Source organism: Arachis hypogaea, chromosome 10, assembly GCF_003086295.3.
Source record: "Arachis hypogaea cultivar Tifrunner chromosome 10, arahy.Tifrunner.gnm2.J5K5, whole genome shotgun sequence".
Classification (NCBI taxonomy): Eukaryota; Viridiplantae; Streptophyta; class Magnoliopsida; order Fabales; family Fabaceae; genus Arachis; species Arachis hypogaea.
Window position 1 is genome coordinate 3,892,916 of NC_092045.1, and position 12,330 is coordinate 3,905,245.

At 37.5% G+C, this 12,330-nt stretch overlaps 3 protein-coding genes across 4 annotated transcripts; 1 reads left to right on the forward strand and 2 right to left on the reverse strand.

Annotated features, from left to right (window-relative positions):
• The first annotated feature begins 198 nt into the window (after positions 1-198).
• On the forward strand, positions 199-753 carry LOC112717187 (uncharacterized). The gene has a single exon (XM_025769287.1). It carries the CDS (start codon positions 199-201, stop codon positions 751-753), a length of 555 nt encoding a protein of 184 aa, XP_025625072.1.
• A 3,232-nt stretch (positions 754-3,985) lies between these two features.
• On the reverse strand, positions 3,986-6,631 carry LOC112714727 (BTB/POZ domain-containing protein At3g22104). Of its 2 annotated transcripts, none has more exons than XM_025766385.3 (3): positions 6,214-6,631; positions 4,692-5,828; positions 3,986-4,594 (listed from the first exon to the last, which is right to left on the reverse strand). In XM_025766385.3, exons 1-3 carry the CDS (start codon positions 6,280-6,282, stop codon positions 4,589-4,591), a joined length of 1,212 nt encoding a protein of 403 aa, XP_025622170.1. In that variant the 5' UTR covers positions 6,283-6,631; the 3' UTR covers positions 3,986-4,588. The 2 variants fall into 2 exon arrangements, with proteins under 2 accessions (XP_025622170.1, XP_025622169.1); XM_025766384.3 differs by having other exon boundaries at positions 3,986-4,604.
• A 909-nt stretch (positions 6,632-7,540) lies between these two features.
• Positions 7,541-11,768, reverse strand: LOC112714728 (uncharacterized). The gene is made up of 6 exons (XM_025766386.3): positions 11,339-11,768; positions 10,477-11,158; positions 10,237-10,379; positions 8,735-8,771; positions 8,528-8,598; positions 7,541-8,430 (listed from the first exon to the last, which is right to left on the reverse strand). The coding sequence occupies exons 1-6, from the start codon at positions 11,434-11,436 to the stop codon at positions 7,956-7,958; spliced, it is 1,506 nt and encodes a 501-aa protein (XP_025622171.1). The 5' UTR covers positions 11,437-11,768; the 3' UTR covers positions 7,541-7,955.
• Positions 11,769-12,330: the final 562 nt, after the last annotated feature.

Consider the following 12,330-nt stretch of genomic DNA (forward strand, 5'->3'; position numbering starts at 1 on the left):
GAGCCTATCTGTAGTTGGATTGATAGGGTGTTGGTAAATATAGAGTGGATTGAAAAATTTTCTGATATCCGACTAAAAGGTGGACCAAGAGGACTGTCAGATCACTGTCCGTCGATTGTGAAAGTTTCAAGGGTAAGTGGGGGCCCACAACCTTTCAGAAGCTTGAACTCCTGGTTTACGCATGAGGATTTTCTGAGGATGGTTAAAAATGAATGGCGAAATTTGGGGAATGCTCAGCTCATATGTAAGTTGAAGGCTTTGACGGTACCTCTGCGAAAATGGCACAAGGATAATTTTGGAGATATGGATAGGAGACTGGGGATGTTTGAGGAGGAGATTCTGAGGCTTGACAATCTGGTTAGTGATGGCAGTTATGATGGTACGACAGAAGCTAGAAGGAAGGCGTTGGTGAGCTTTTGTGAGAAGTGGTATGTTAGAAATGAGCTCCACTGGAAGCAAATGTCTAGGTCTCAGCATGCTAATAACATGGATAAAAATACTAGATACTTTCATAATATTGCCTCGGCGAGAAGACGGAATAACAAGATTGACGCTCTTATGGTTCATGGACGGCTAGTGGGAAATCAGACAAGAATTAAGGTTGCAATTAGAGGGTTTTATAAGGACCTATATCACCAAGATTATGCTCTGAAGATTGGTTTTCGAGATGGTTTGGTGAGACAGATTGATGGAGCTGAGGCTGAAGCATTGGAGGTTATGCCGTCTGTTGAGAAAATTCGGGAGGCAGTTTAGGATTGTGAATCTTCTAAAGCCCTAGGTAGTGATGGGTACAATATGAACTTCATCAAACAATGCTGGGAGGAGATTGGGCAGGAGTTCACGATAGCGGTGTTGGAGTTCTTCCAAAGTACGAAGCTACCGACTAATGCGAACGTCACGTAGGTGACGCTAGCTCCGAAGTTTGTGGGTGCTAAGGAGATTAAGGACTTTAGGCCGATTAGTATGGTGGGGTGTGTGTATAAGGTGATTTCGAAGATCTTGGTGAAAAGAATGAGAACAGTTATGCCAGGTTTGGTAGGAGAGACACAAAGTGCATTTGTGAAGGGTAGAAAAATTCATGATGGCGCCCTCATTGCATGTGAGACGGTTCAATAGCTTAAGATGCGTAGAAAGAAGGCGGCAATTATAAAGCTAGATTTTCAAAAAGAATATGATAGAGTCAGATGGAGTTTTGTGGATATTGTGTTACGGAAGATGAGGTTCGGACAAAGATGGAGGAATTGGATGAAGGAGTGTGTCAGTACAGCCACTATGTCAGTCTTGGTTAATGGATCACCAACCAAGCAGTTCAAAATGGAGAGGGGGCTAAGACAAGGAGATCGACTGTCTCCTCTCCTGTTTGTTCTTGTGGTCGATGTGTTGCATAGGATGTTGGGAGAAGCTGTAAGAATTGGACGCATTGCTCCGTTACTGGTTAGAAAAGATCATATTGAACTGTCACATCTCCAATTCGCGAATGATACTATCTTGTTTTGCCCTCCGGAGACAGAGACAATTGTGAATTACAAGAGGTTGTTGCGTTGTTTTGAACTGATGTCGGGTCTGAGTATCAACTTTGATAAGTCGCATCTGATCTCAGTTAATTGTGAGCAGGAGTGGGTGGAGCAAGTGTGTGGCTTATTGGGGTGCAAGCAAGCGGTATTACCTATTAGATACCTCAGAATTTTTTTAGGTGCAAATCCGCGTTTGGTGAAGACGTGGAAACTGATCATAGATAAGGTGGAAGAGAAACTCAACTTATGGAAAGCGAAGGTTCTAAACAAAGCAGGTAAGCTAGTTCTCATTAAATCAGTGTTGAATAGCCTGTCGATCTATTACCTTAGCCTGTATAAGATGCCAAAGGCGGTCGCTGATAAGTTGATTGCATTACAGAAAAGGTTTATGTGGTGTAAGGAGGATGGTAACTATGGTATACCTCTAGTAAAGTGGAAAGTGGTTCAGGCCCCAAAAGAGGTTGGGGGTTTGGGAGTTGGAGATGCAGTGCTCAAGAACACAACGCTTCTGTTTAAGTGGTGGTGGTGTTTTTCTAGGGAGGACTTTCCGTTGTGAAAAAAGATTGTTTGTTCATGTAACAATTTGAACCCTAATGTAATGCTATCAAATCAGGATTCATCGATAAAGGGTGGCCTGTGGAAAGACATCTCTTAGTTGAATATAAAAGAACAACATGTGAAGGACAAAATTATTAGTGGGCTAACAATGGAAGTAGGAAATGAAAGAAGAACTCTATTTTGGGAGGATAATTGGGTTCAAGGTGGTCTTCTGAAAGCGAGTTTTTCAAGACTCTTCTCTATTTCAAACCAACAAGGATCTGTGATAGGGGACTGTGAGTTTTAGGATGGGTTAGAGTGGATTTATAATTTTCATTTGTTCCAATGGGAGTTGGACCTTATTCATCAACTTCATGATAGGTTAAGGCCAGTGAAACTAGCAACTGGTAGAGAGGATAATCTTGTGTGGAAATTTGATAATAAAGGCGTTTTTTCTACTAACTCTTTTGTGCAGGTGCTGCAATCAGAGATTCTTTCGGAAGAGATTACGAGTTATAGTTTCACTAGTTCGATCTGGAAAGGGTTGGTACCTCCGAGAATTGAGCTTTTTGGATGGTTTGTTCTAGTCGGTAGGGTGAATACTAAAGAGAGGTTGAATAGATTAGGCATTATTCACCAAAGTGATAATATATGTGTCTTGTGTAAAAAGGAGATATAATTTGTTCATCATTTGTTTCTGTTATGTGAGTTTACGTGGCAGGTGTGGTGCGCGTGGTTGAGGTGTTTTCATAGAGTTTCGGCTGTCCCAGGAACCATTAAAGGTCTGTTTGAGAGTTGGACTGGCATGCCTAATCGAAAAGATGAGCAAAAAATGTGGCTGACTAGGTTTTTTGCAGTGATTTGGAACATCTGGTTGGAACATAATGACAGAATTTTCAACAATAAAGAAGTAGGTGTTGAGGTTATTCAAAGAAGGACGTTTTTAAGCTACAAAGAGTGGATTGGTATTGATCATCTTGGTTGTTGATGGCTATATCGGAGATAACAAGAGATTAATAACGGTTGCGTTTGGTTTTATTTTGTGTCTGTTTGTTTGTTGCTCCACTTTAATGTGTTGAGCTTTTTTTTTGTTAAAAAAAAAGTATATCTTTTATTGTTAAAAAAAAATTATTTTTTGCCGACCAACTATAGTTCAAATAGTATAATCTCTTCATTCTCACTTAGAAGTATCGAATTCAAGCTCTCAAGATAAATATGTTGTTTCAACAGTGGCAGCCAATATTTTGAACTATAGCAACCGGTGGATATTCATTTTCTAGCTTGCATTCATTGGCATCTCTTAGAGATAAGCAGAAACAAAGAAGAGTTAGATACAAATTCAATTCATCCAGCTAATCACAATAACTCCTCTTGAGCGTTTGCAATCTTCATCATCATCAATTACCATCGCTGCATGCCAAATCCATTCAAGGTCGTATTTCAGGAACAAATTCAACAACTGACTTACATCTCACATCACCGATTCTATTTTTTTTTTTGTTTTTTTTTGGTCTGGATTCTTCTATTTCGGGGCACAAATGATTATATCCTTCAAGTAACATGCAAAATAACAAGCAGCCCAAAAGTTTGGCGGCCCACCCAATTGTAAGGTTAGTCCTATGAAATGAACAAATGTCCATGGGCTTTAACCTGTTTCAATAAAAATATGGCCCATTATGTGAATAGTTTTTTGTGACAAAATTCTAATCTAACAAACTTGACTTGGTCGAGTGCTCAGCTCACTCGTCCGCTTAAGGAAATGTCGGGGTTTCGATTCCTGCCTTGTGCATGCAGCAATCCATTGGCCAGCGGCAGACCTGTAAATGGAGTTCAGATCCGCGAGAGATTAGTCTTTAACCTATCGAGTTGGGGGACAATAACAAGCTAAGGCTACTTCACAAGACTTATGATGAATGCATTGCTTTGCATCCAAGTAAAAAATTTCTCTGTCTTTGTGTCATTTATTGTATACAAGAAGAAAAAGTAGCAAACAATCACTTGATGCTGTCACCTTTAATTTAGAACTATGCATACTCATTTAAACACAACAAGCAAGCAAACAACTCTTAATAAATAATATCGTATATCAAAACTATTATACATGAATAATGAATTGAAAATATATACTTGAGTGTCATATAAGAAATTAAGCTAATCTTATGAACAGAATTTTGGCAAGTAATAAACAGCAGCATTGCTCAAACTCAAATTATGATTCCCTGTCTTCTTTAGACTTGTCATTTGGGTCCCACTATTATGTATTTCTTCATCACCATCATACAATATTGTTCTCTTTTCAGCATCCTCTTTCACATCAATGATAATGTTCTTGAAGCTTTTGAGAAACATGGAGTCAACGAAGCTTTTCAAGTGATCATTTTCCTGTAGCAGGCTTTTCATTCGGCTTTGTCTATTTATGTTTAATCTTGGTTTTGTTTCTGAAGGAAACGCCAGATTTCTACTAAGATGTCTCACAGCTTCAGCTGACAACTTTTCATGCTTCAATGTGGAACATATTCTCATCTTTTCATGATCACTTATTCCTGCATGAACCTATGGATTGTATCAGCAAAAGCATCAAAGTGAATTCAACCAGGAACAACATCTTAATGAACACAATTCAAGCAAAAACTAAAGTACCTTTAGATAAATATCCATGGCAATGTATAATTGATCATGAGATTCCCTTGCAGCATCTGGAACCACTCTAATCAATGCTTCAAATTCACAAGGTTTGAGATGGGGATCAGGAGCAACTTCCAGTAGGAACAAATGCAACATTTTCACAACTCTCTTAAGCCGATTATTGGAAGTTAACTCGGCACTACCTCCAAAGAAGAATGTATGCATCACCCTTAGGACAAAATCAACATCATATGCATGATTCATTCCATTTGGAGATGGAAGAATCAGATAATCAATTGTTGCTTGATCCAGCAGAGCACCTATGAGTTTTTCTATCTCATTTCTGCAGCATCTGCTTATCTTCAAGCTAGTTGCAACTCGATTAAGATCGAATAAATCCTTGCATGGAATTGACCGAACTTGGAGCATGGAAAGAAGATTGATCACAACCTTTGTTGTCTCAATCTTCTCTGCTTCTGCAGCATCACCAAGAGAATTTGATTTGTGATAGTAGAATAGAAACTTTGAAACAATGGCATGATCAAAATCATGAGATATCATTGCCCTTATGACCTTGTCCACCAAACCAATCTTCAAGAACACAAGATCTTCAAACCACCATGATGATGAATCAACAGAAGAGCAGTTACTATTATTGATGCTGCTACTATCACAGGAAAATTGGAAGCTGGATCTATCAGAAGAACATGCAAATGGACTTGCAATAATTCTTGGAAAAGCAACCCTCTCTATCAATTGATCCACAATCATCCTTTCAACAATTGCTGAATATGAATAACTCTTGGAACAGAATAGGCCTTGGCATTGTTTCAATGCTTCAATAAGCTCACACCAAGTCCAGAACCGAATCCCTTGAAGAAATTTCTCAACATGAGGCTTCAAGCTTGGTGCTTCCATAGATTCAATCTCCAAGAAATCAGCAGCAGAACATAGAATTGCTACATTTGTTGGAGATAATAGCTCCATGCTCATGCTACTGCTAGTGCTATAACAATAGCAGAGCCGCGCCACGAGCTCAAAACCATGTGAACCTCCCGGGAAGTCTTTGAATATAACTTTGAGTCTCACTTTTTCTCCAACCAGATTGCCAAATAAGTTGCTAAATTTACGGCACAAAGTTGTAAGAATATTCTGCAGTAATTTATGAAGAAAGTAAAGATATCCCGAGTGTGAAAGCAACAAATAACTATTAATTAAAGTATCACATTACACTAAAGAAGAGAATAAGATACTTCTTACATACATCAACATGATTAGAGGACACTATCTTCTAACTAACCCATCATGGAACTAATTAGTTAAATAGTTCATTAGAAGAAATGGTACAAGTGAATGAGTGTGCTGATGATCATGGAGTTTCATGCTTGATAAAAGGGGAATTATTGGTATTCTGCACTTTGTGGAATCCATAATTAGATGACATGATGCAATGTAATGCTATAAGAGTGTCTACTAGGCATGCAAAAATACTAAAATAGTAGTAATAATATAGAGAAAAAGAAGAGCTTCAAATCACCTTGTTTATCATAAAAATTTTCTCTCCATTGATATCAACTTCAACATCACAGCAAGCTTCCAACTCCATGTTTGTCCCACAGGCTAAAGTGATTAGTTATTTCAAAGAAGCTAAGCATGCAAGTGGTGATGAGAATTGAAATAAATTTGTGGGGGATTGAAAATGAAAATGGGATCTGTATAAATGATGAAAGGCTATAATATAATATGATCAGAAAAGGAAACTTGGTGGGAACATGTATGTAAAAAGGATCATCAGTTACTGTAGAAAGAGAAGAATGATGTTGGTGGATACTAGGAAAAACATGTATACACTTTCTCTCTACATTTGCCAAATTCCTTAACACAACAAATCTTCATATTAAAAGACTTGAATTTCAATTTTAATTTCAAACTTGCTAGAAACAGAATTAGACCTTTTCTTGTATGAATTGAACGAGTCATATTCATTATGTCTAAGTACCATATATAAATATCTAACAGTAATTAGTATATCCTTTCATTGATTTTCTAGCCACAAATTAAATAAAAAAAGAGACGTATTGGTTGAGTGTGACTATGCTCATTACTCGTGGTTATTAATAATAATTAATTATCATAGTAAATCATAATTGAATCTGACCAATGTATTTACTTTGACTGAAATAGCATTGCACCTCACTTTTTGCCGTTACTCATGCCACCGATTTTTTTTTTTTTCCTTTTAGCAGTTTGGCTTGCTTGATTATTTCAGGGGACAATGGATCCCACTACCAAAAGAATGTTAAAAATTTTGATTTTTTTTTTTTCGTGAAACCAGGTTCAATATCAAATCACATTGACGAATTGGTATTGACTTGTATGGTAATTTTGGTAGAAAACTAGAACACTAATAATGGTCAATTATATGTGTAATAATTTGAATACTGTGTTTATTTGTTTGGCATTGTTTGGCATTAGATTAAAGTATGTTTAAAATCTTAATTTACTATGAATATTTTATTATAGAAATACTTATTTTACCGAATATTTATAGCTTAATAACCTTTTTTAACGTAATAAATGACAATAATAACCTCACGTGGGTCATGGCTATTGAAATCACACCTGTCTCTAATATCATTATTGTCACTATGATGATGCTAACACCCTCACCACTCCACTCAACTTTTGAGTAACACCATACATGTACTCTAATTAATATTCTCGGTATATTAATGAATGATATGGCATATTTTCTTATGACAATAAAAGATGGTTCGTACTTATCTTCATTCTTTTTTATTTCATGACAAGCATATTTCAAAAAGTGCAAACCCACCTACTCCATCAGCTGCCATAAAATAAGGTTGATCATAGGAATATATATTACTTAATTAGTACTCAACTGCAGAAAAACTAGCAATGAGAAATTTTGTTTGAAATTTTAAGTCCCTAATCATGACATCCATATCATCACCCAAATCCCAAGAAAAGAGCAAGCTGGTGAAACTCAAACCAACAATTCTATATCAATGCCTGATATAATCATGGTTTCATTGCTTGCTTCCTCTTCCTCCTCCTCAATTTCTTATAGGCAAAGGAGAGACGATAGTTTCTTGGGAAGCAAATGATAGAAAATGAAAGTAAAACAAAGGTTACTGTAACTACTAACTAGTGCCATTGCAAGTTTGAAGCAAGCGGTTCCATTCTTTCCCTCATGTTTGTGAATGAGGAGAAAACAATGCTTGTGTCTTCCAAATTTCCACCAAACAACCAAGGCACTTAATAACCATTGATCTGAGGTCTCGGGGTAGGAGTAGGACCAACAAGCCGTGAAAAGGGAACTTGTGTCCGGCCATTGTTCGAACCCCTTTGGCCAGAGAACCTATCATTTACTCTTGGATCTGATACTGATCTTGAGAATGCTTGTGCAAGATCAACCGCTGAAGCTGCTTTACCGTGGCTCATACTGCCAGTTTCCGCAGATGATTTTGGCTCCTCTGCCGGTTTACGCCATGTCTTTGGTGAAGGTGGTCTCTCCGCAACCTGCTGCTTGTCTACCTCTTGCACATTTCGCCGGTTATCACTGCGCCAATTCCTCCTCTGTGCCTGTGAATTAACTCTCTCAGCCTCTACCCTTTGTTCTTTCCTCTCAGGTTTTTTGCCAGTCCATCGATCATAAGGAGCTGGAGCACCCTCATTTTTTTCCACATAGCGATCGGGAAGTTTCTTGGTCCTTGGAGTAGGATGTTCAGTCCTTTGGACAACACAATATATTAGTAATAGTTGAATTCAAGTTTAACTACCATGAAGATAGCTGAATTGTACATAGAGAAAGGAGCCAAAGTCAATACCTATTTGAATGCTCAACCCCCACATCCAAATTGTTGATCACAACGTCATCAACCCCTCGCTCCTTCAGAACCTGAGGAAACAATCAGATACGCTATCAAGCTAAAAGCATGAATGAAGTGGAGAAAAATCTTTTGTAATGATTGGCAGCACATGATACATTTGAATTCTAACTGGAATGCAGGAAATAAATAAATGAAACAACTTACCAGTTCTCTTGGACGGGCACCACCAAATAAAGCATTCCTGAATATTTGCATCAGATGTTCCATTATTAGAGAAGAAGCCCATGAATAAATAAGCAAATAAACTAGCTGAAAGTATTCCATACTGTTTCAATTGAGCATTAAAAGTATTGAAAAGGTGAAATAGTACTATTTCACAAAGTTCAACATGGTAATTCCTTTGTATGAGCTTTTAAGTTAAACAAGAATGGAAGTAAGACCCCTTCAAGTAAAATTCACATTGTACTCCCAAACTATCACGTATACCACATAACATTGGATGAACAACCCAAAATTAATTACACACACAAGAAAAAAAAATTAACTACCTGAAGTCTCTTATCTTATCATAGGTAATTTTGTAACAGTGGTCGGTATTTTGTATTTATAAGAGTTGAGCTATGTGTATGTAAGCATAAGAAGAAGTATAAAACATCAGTGGTTTCTCTTGCCACAATATTAAACATATATTAAGCCACACAATAGCTTATTGGCTTATAGCACAAGCACTAGAAGGAGAAGTAGATTGTTCTCCCAAGAGTTCACTAATATTGTAATTTCTAAGGGTAAACAAATAATTTAGTCAGTAGTGCCAAATCTTTCTACAGATTTCTTCTTTCGCTGCTTTCACACAGAACCAAAACAAGTCATGCATGTTAAACGGGTAAAGTTAAAATGAAGATTTCTGCTTATATTTGTTTGACTTCACTAAACTTTAAGATTGATTGTCCCAATATATCATGGTTTGTATTGTTGTCTCACATGTGAAGGTCAGTATAGTACCCACCACATCTTTTCTTTTGGATATAAGTCATATAACCATTCTCTTTTCCCTTTAAGTAAATAAGTTTTCAGGATAAAACCATTAGTGTGCACACCCCTAATCCCATTAGCAGAGAGGTTACTTCCATTAATAGATCAGCATAGGCCAAAGCGGCCTTATCATTGAGCAAAGGCTTTTATATAGGGAATGAACAAAACCAAAGCTTTTATATTATCAAAATTGGGCATATAACATGAGTACATGACTCTGATTCATTGCACTAACAAGATCTGTGCCTACCAAATAAACTAATCAATATAATGGCTACACTACTGAGTTATTTCATCACCTCATTATTTATTTTCAGTTAATGAATCCCATCAAATCTTTCATACTCAAACAAGTGCTCCATGATTGCATTCAACATGTATTCTATGTTGATTTATAAAGCACAAGAGGCATCTTAGGGTTCCAAATGCAGCCAGATATGAGCCTTAGGTATACGAACCAAAATAAACTGAAGACTTATATGTTTAAGCAAATAGATCCTGAGTTATTTAATTCAGGAGAGATCATGAAAACTTTGCCAAATATTAAAACCCAAATCATTTTCAAATTTTAAAATCAAATGACAGCAATGCTCACTCAATCAAAAGCCGGTAAAGACTAACTCAATCCAAACAGTTAATTTCCTAACTCAATCACACTAACTTATGCAACTAACCTCTCTCTTTCAGTGTTTCCTTCCAGGTGATGCTCAAGGAGCTGTGAGCGAGGCTTCAGATTCAGCTTCGGGCGTTGTCCTGCCTCCTTACCATTCCCAGTTCCATCAAAGACAGGTTTCGCGGAATTGCCTTGGCCATGCACCTGATTACAAATTTCAACAAAGGCTAGAATCATTAACAAACCAATATCCCTATCAAGAAGCCAATAAAAACCAACTAAGTTGAACATGAATAAACACCTGCCCATGATCCGGATAAGAAGGTTCCAAGCTTTCAGATGCCTTTGCTCTCGGCAACAACTTCAACTTAGGTCGCTCAGATACTTCAGAAGGCATGGGGTGCTGCAACTCAGAGGCACCGAGTTTGGTAAAGCTTCGCGGCACCTGAACCCCGTCGGCATCATGATGAACTGAAGCCACACTTCTTGGCCTTACATCAGAGTATTTGGAACCCACAAACTCATTCCTTCCACCACCTCCACCACTCACCTGATCATCATCAATGGATAAAACCCTATCAGCATGCCTTGCCAGCACTGCATCACTATAATGCTCCTTCTCACCATCATCACCATTCACATGAACACGAGGGCCATTGGATTGCCACGTGGCAGCAGAACTCATGACCTTGTCAAGGGCACTGGCATGAACCAACTTGGAAACAGCATTAGGAGAAGACCAAGCACTTGTTGTGGTCGTTGTTGAACTGTTGTGTGCAGTGACGGTTCTTCGTGGAGCTGAGACAGCATCCAAGGGCTTGCGCTCATCCTCATCGAAATTCCTACCAATACTATGAGCAGAATGAGTGAAAAATGGGGTCTTTTCATCGAAAGGCTTCGTGGGTGGTAGCGTGTGCGGTCGAGAACGGTTTCCCCAAGATGAAGTTCGCTCATACCCTGAACGATCTGAAGGTCTCATGTTTCTGCCATAAATAAATATAATAAAAAAAAGGCAAAAATTAATTTTTTGAAAGATAAAAAGTAGGAGAAAGCATAGATCTCGAATCGTGAGACGAATGATTGGTAAGGAAGCAGAAAAGAACACCCATTTGAGAAAAGAATATAAATTTGAAAAAAGAAAAGCGAGGGTAAGGAGTAGTTACAGGGAGGGTGCGGAAGGGAGAGGAAGATCAGAGGGAATAGAACCGCCATGGAAGTCCTTGAGAGTCATGGTGTTGCCGCTAACTTTCTTCTTCGACATTATTGGGGTTGTCTCTCGTTCCTTCGCAGTTGGGTGTGTGTGTGTATCTCTCTCTCTCTCTCTCAGATGGAAATGAAAGAAAGAAAGAACGAAAGAAAGAAAGAAAGAACGAACACCGTAACTCAGGTCAGGACTCAGCAGAGGACTCACTCGCTCCCTCTGGCTCTCAATTTCAATTCTCAATTTGTTGGGTTCGCTGCCTTTCTAGTACACTTTTTCCGGCCCGATACTGCCTTGGGCTCACTTTAATCATTCTTTTCTCTGAATTCTCAAATTGTGTTATTTGTTAAAATGGCTTTTCAGTTTTTATTGTAAGATTTTCTTCCAAAATGGCAAAATCATTTTCATATAATGTGTTTTATTTACAAATTTATTTCATAATGCAAGGATTATTTTTAAGAAGAGAATACAAATGGGACCAATGTAAAAGTAAATAAAAGGTTTAAGGTATTTTTTTATGTTTTCAATGATATATTAGACTTGTCAATATATGTAAATCAATATATATAAAAAAGAGTATAAACAAAATTAAAGAAACATTTACAATTAAATTTTTTTTAAAAAAATTGTTCACAATTTATAATAGTAGCTTATCATTCTATTGAACATAGATAACATAAACGTTATCAAAAACTAAATAGCCAATTTTTATATAAAGTCAATTGAACTAGAGTGAATTATACCGGGTCAAATAATTTGGATTTGTCTGTGACTAATTAGGGTTGGTGGGAGATCGATAATGAACACACAGGACTATATTTTATTATTTTTTTAATAAGTATTGTGTTGAGCTGTAACTTTGAGCAGATGCAAATGCAATAGGAAAATAAATTGGACAGGAATATCAACGGCTGCTGCGGGGTGATAGGTACATGTGTTTGGCTTTGGATTGGA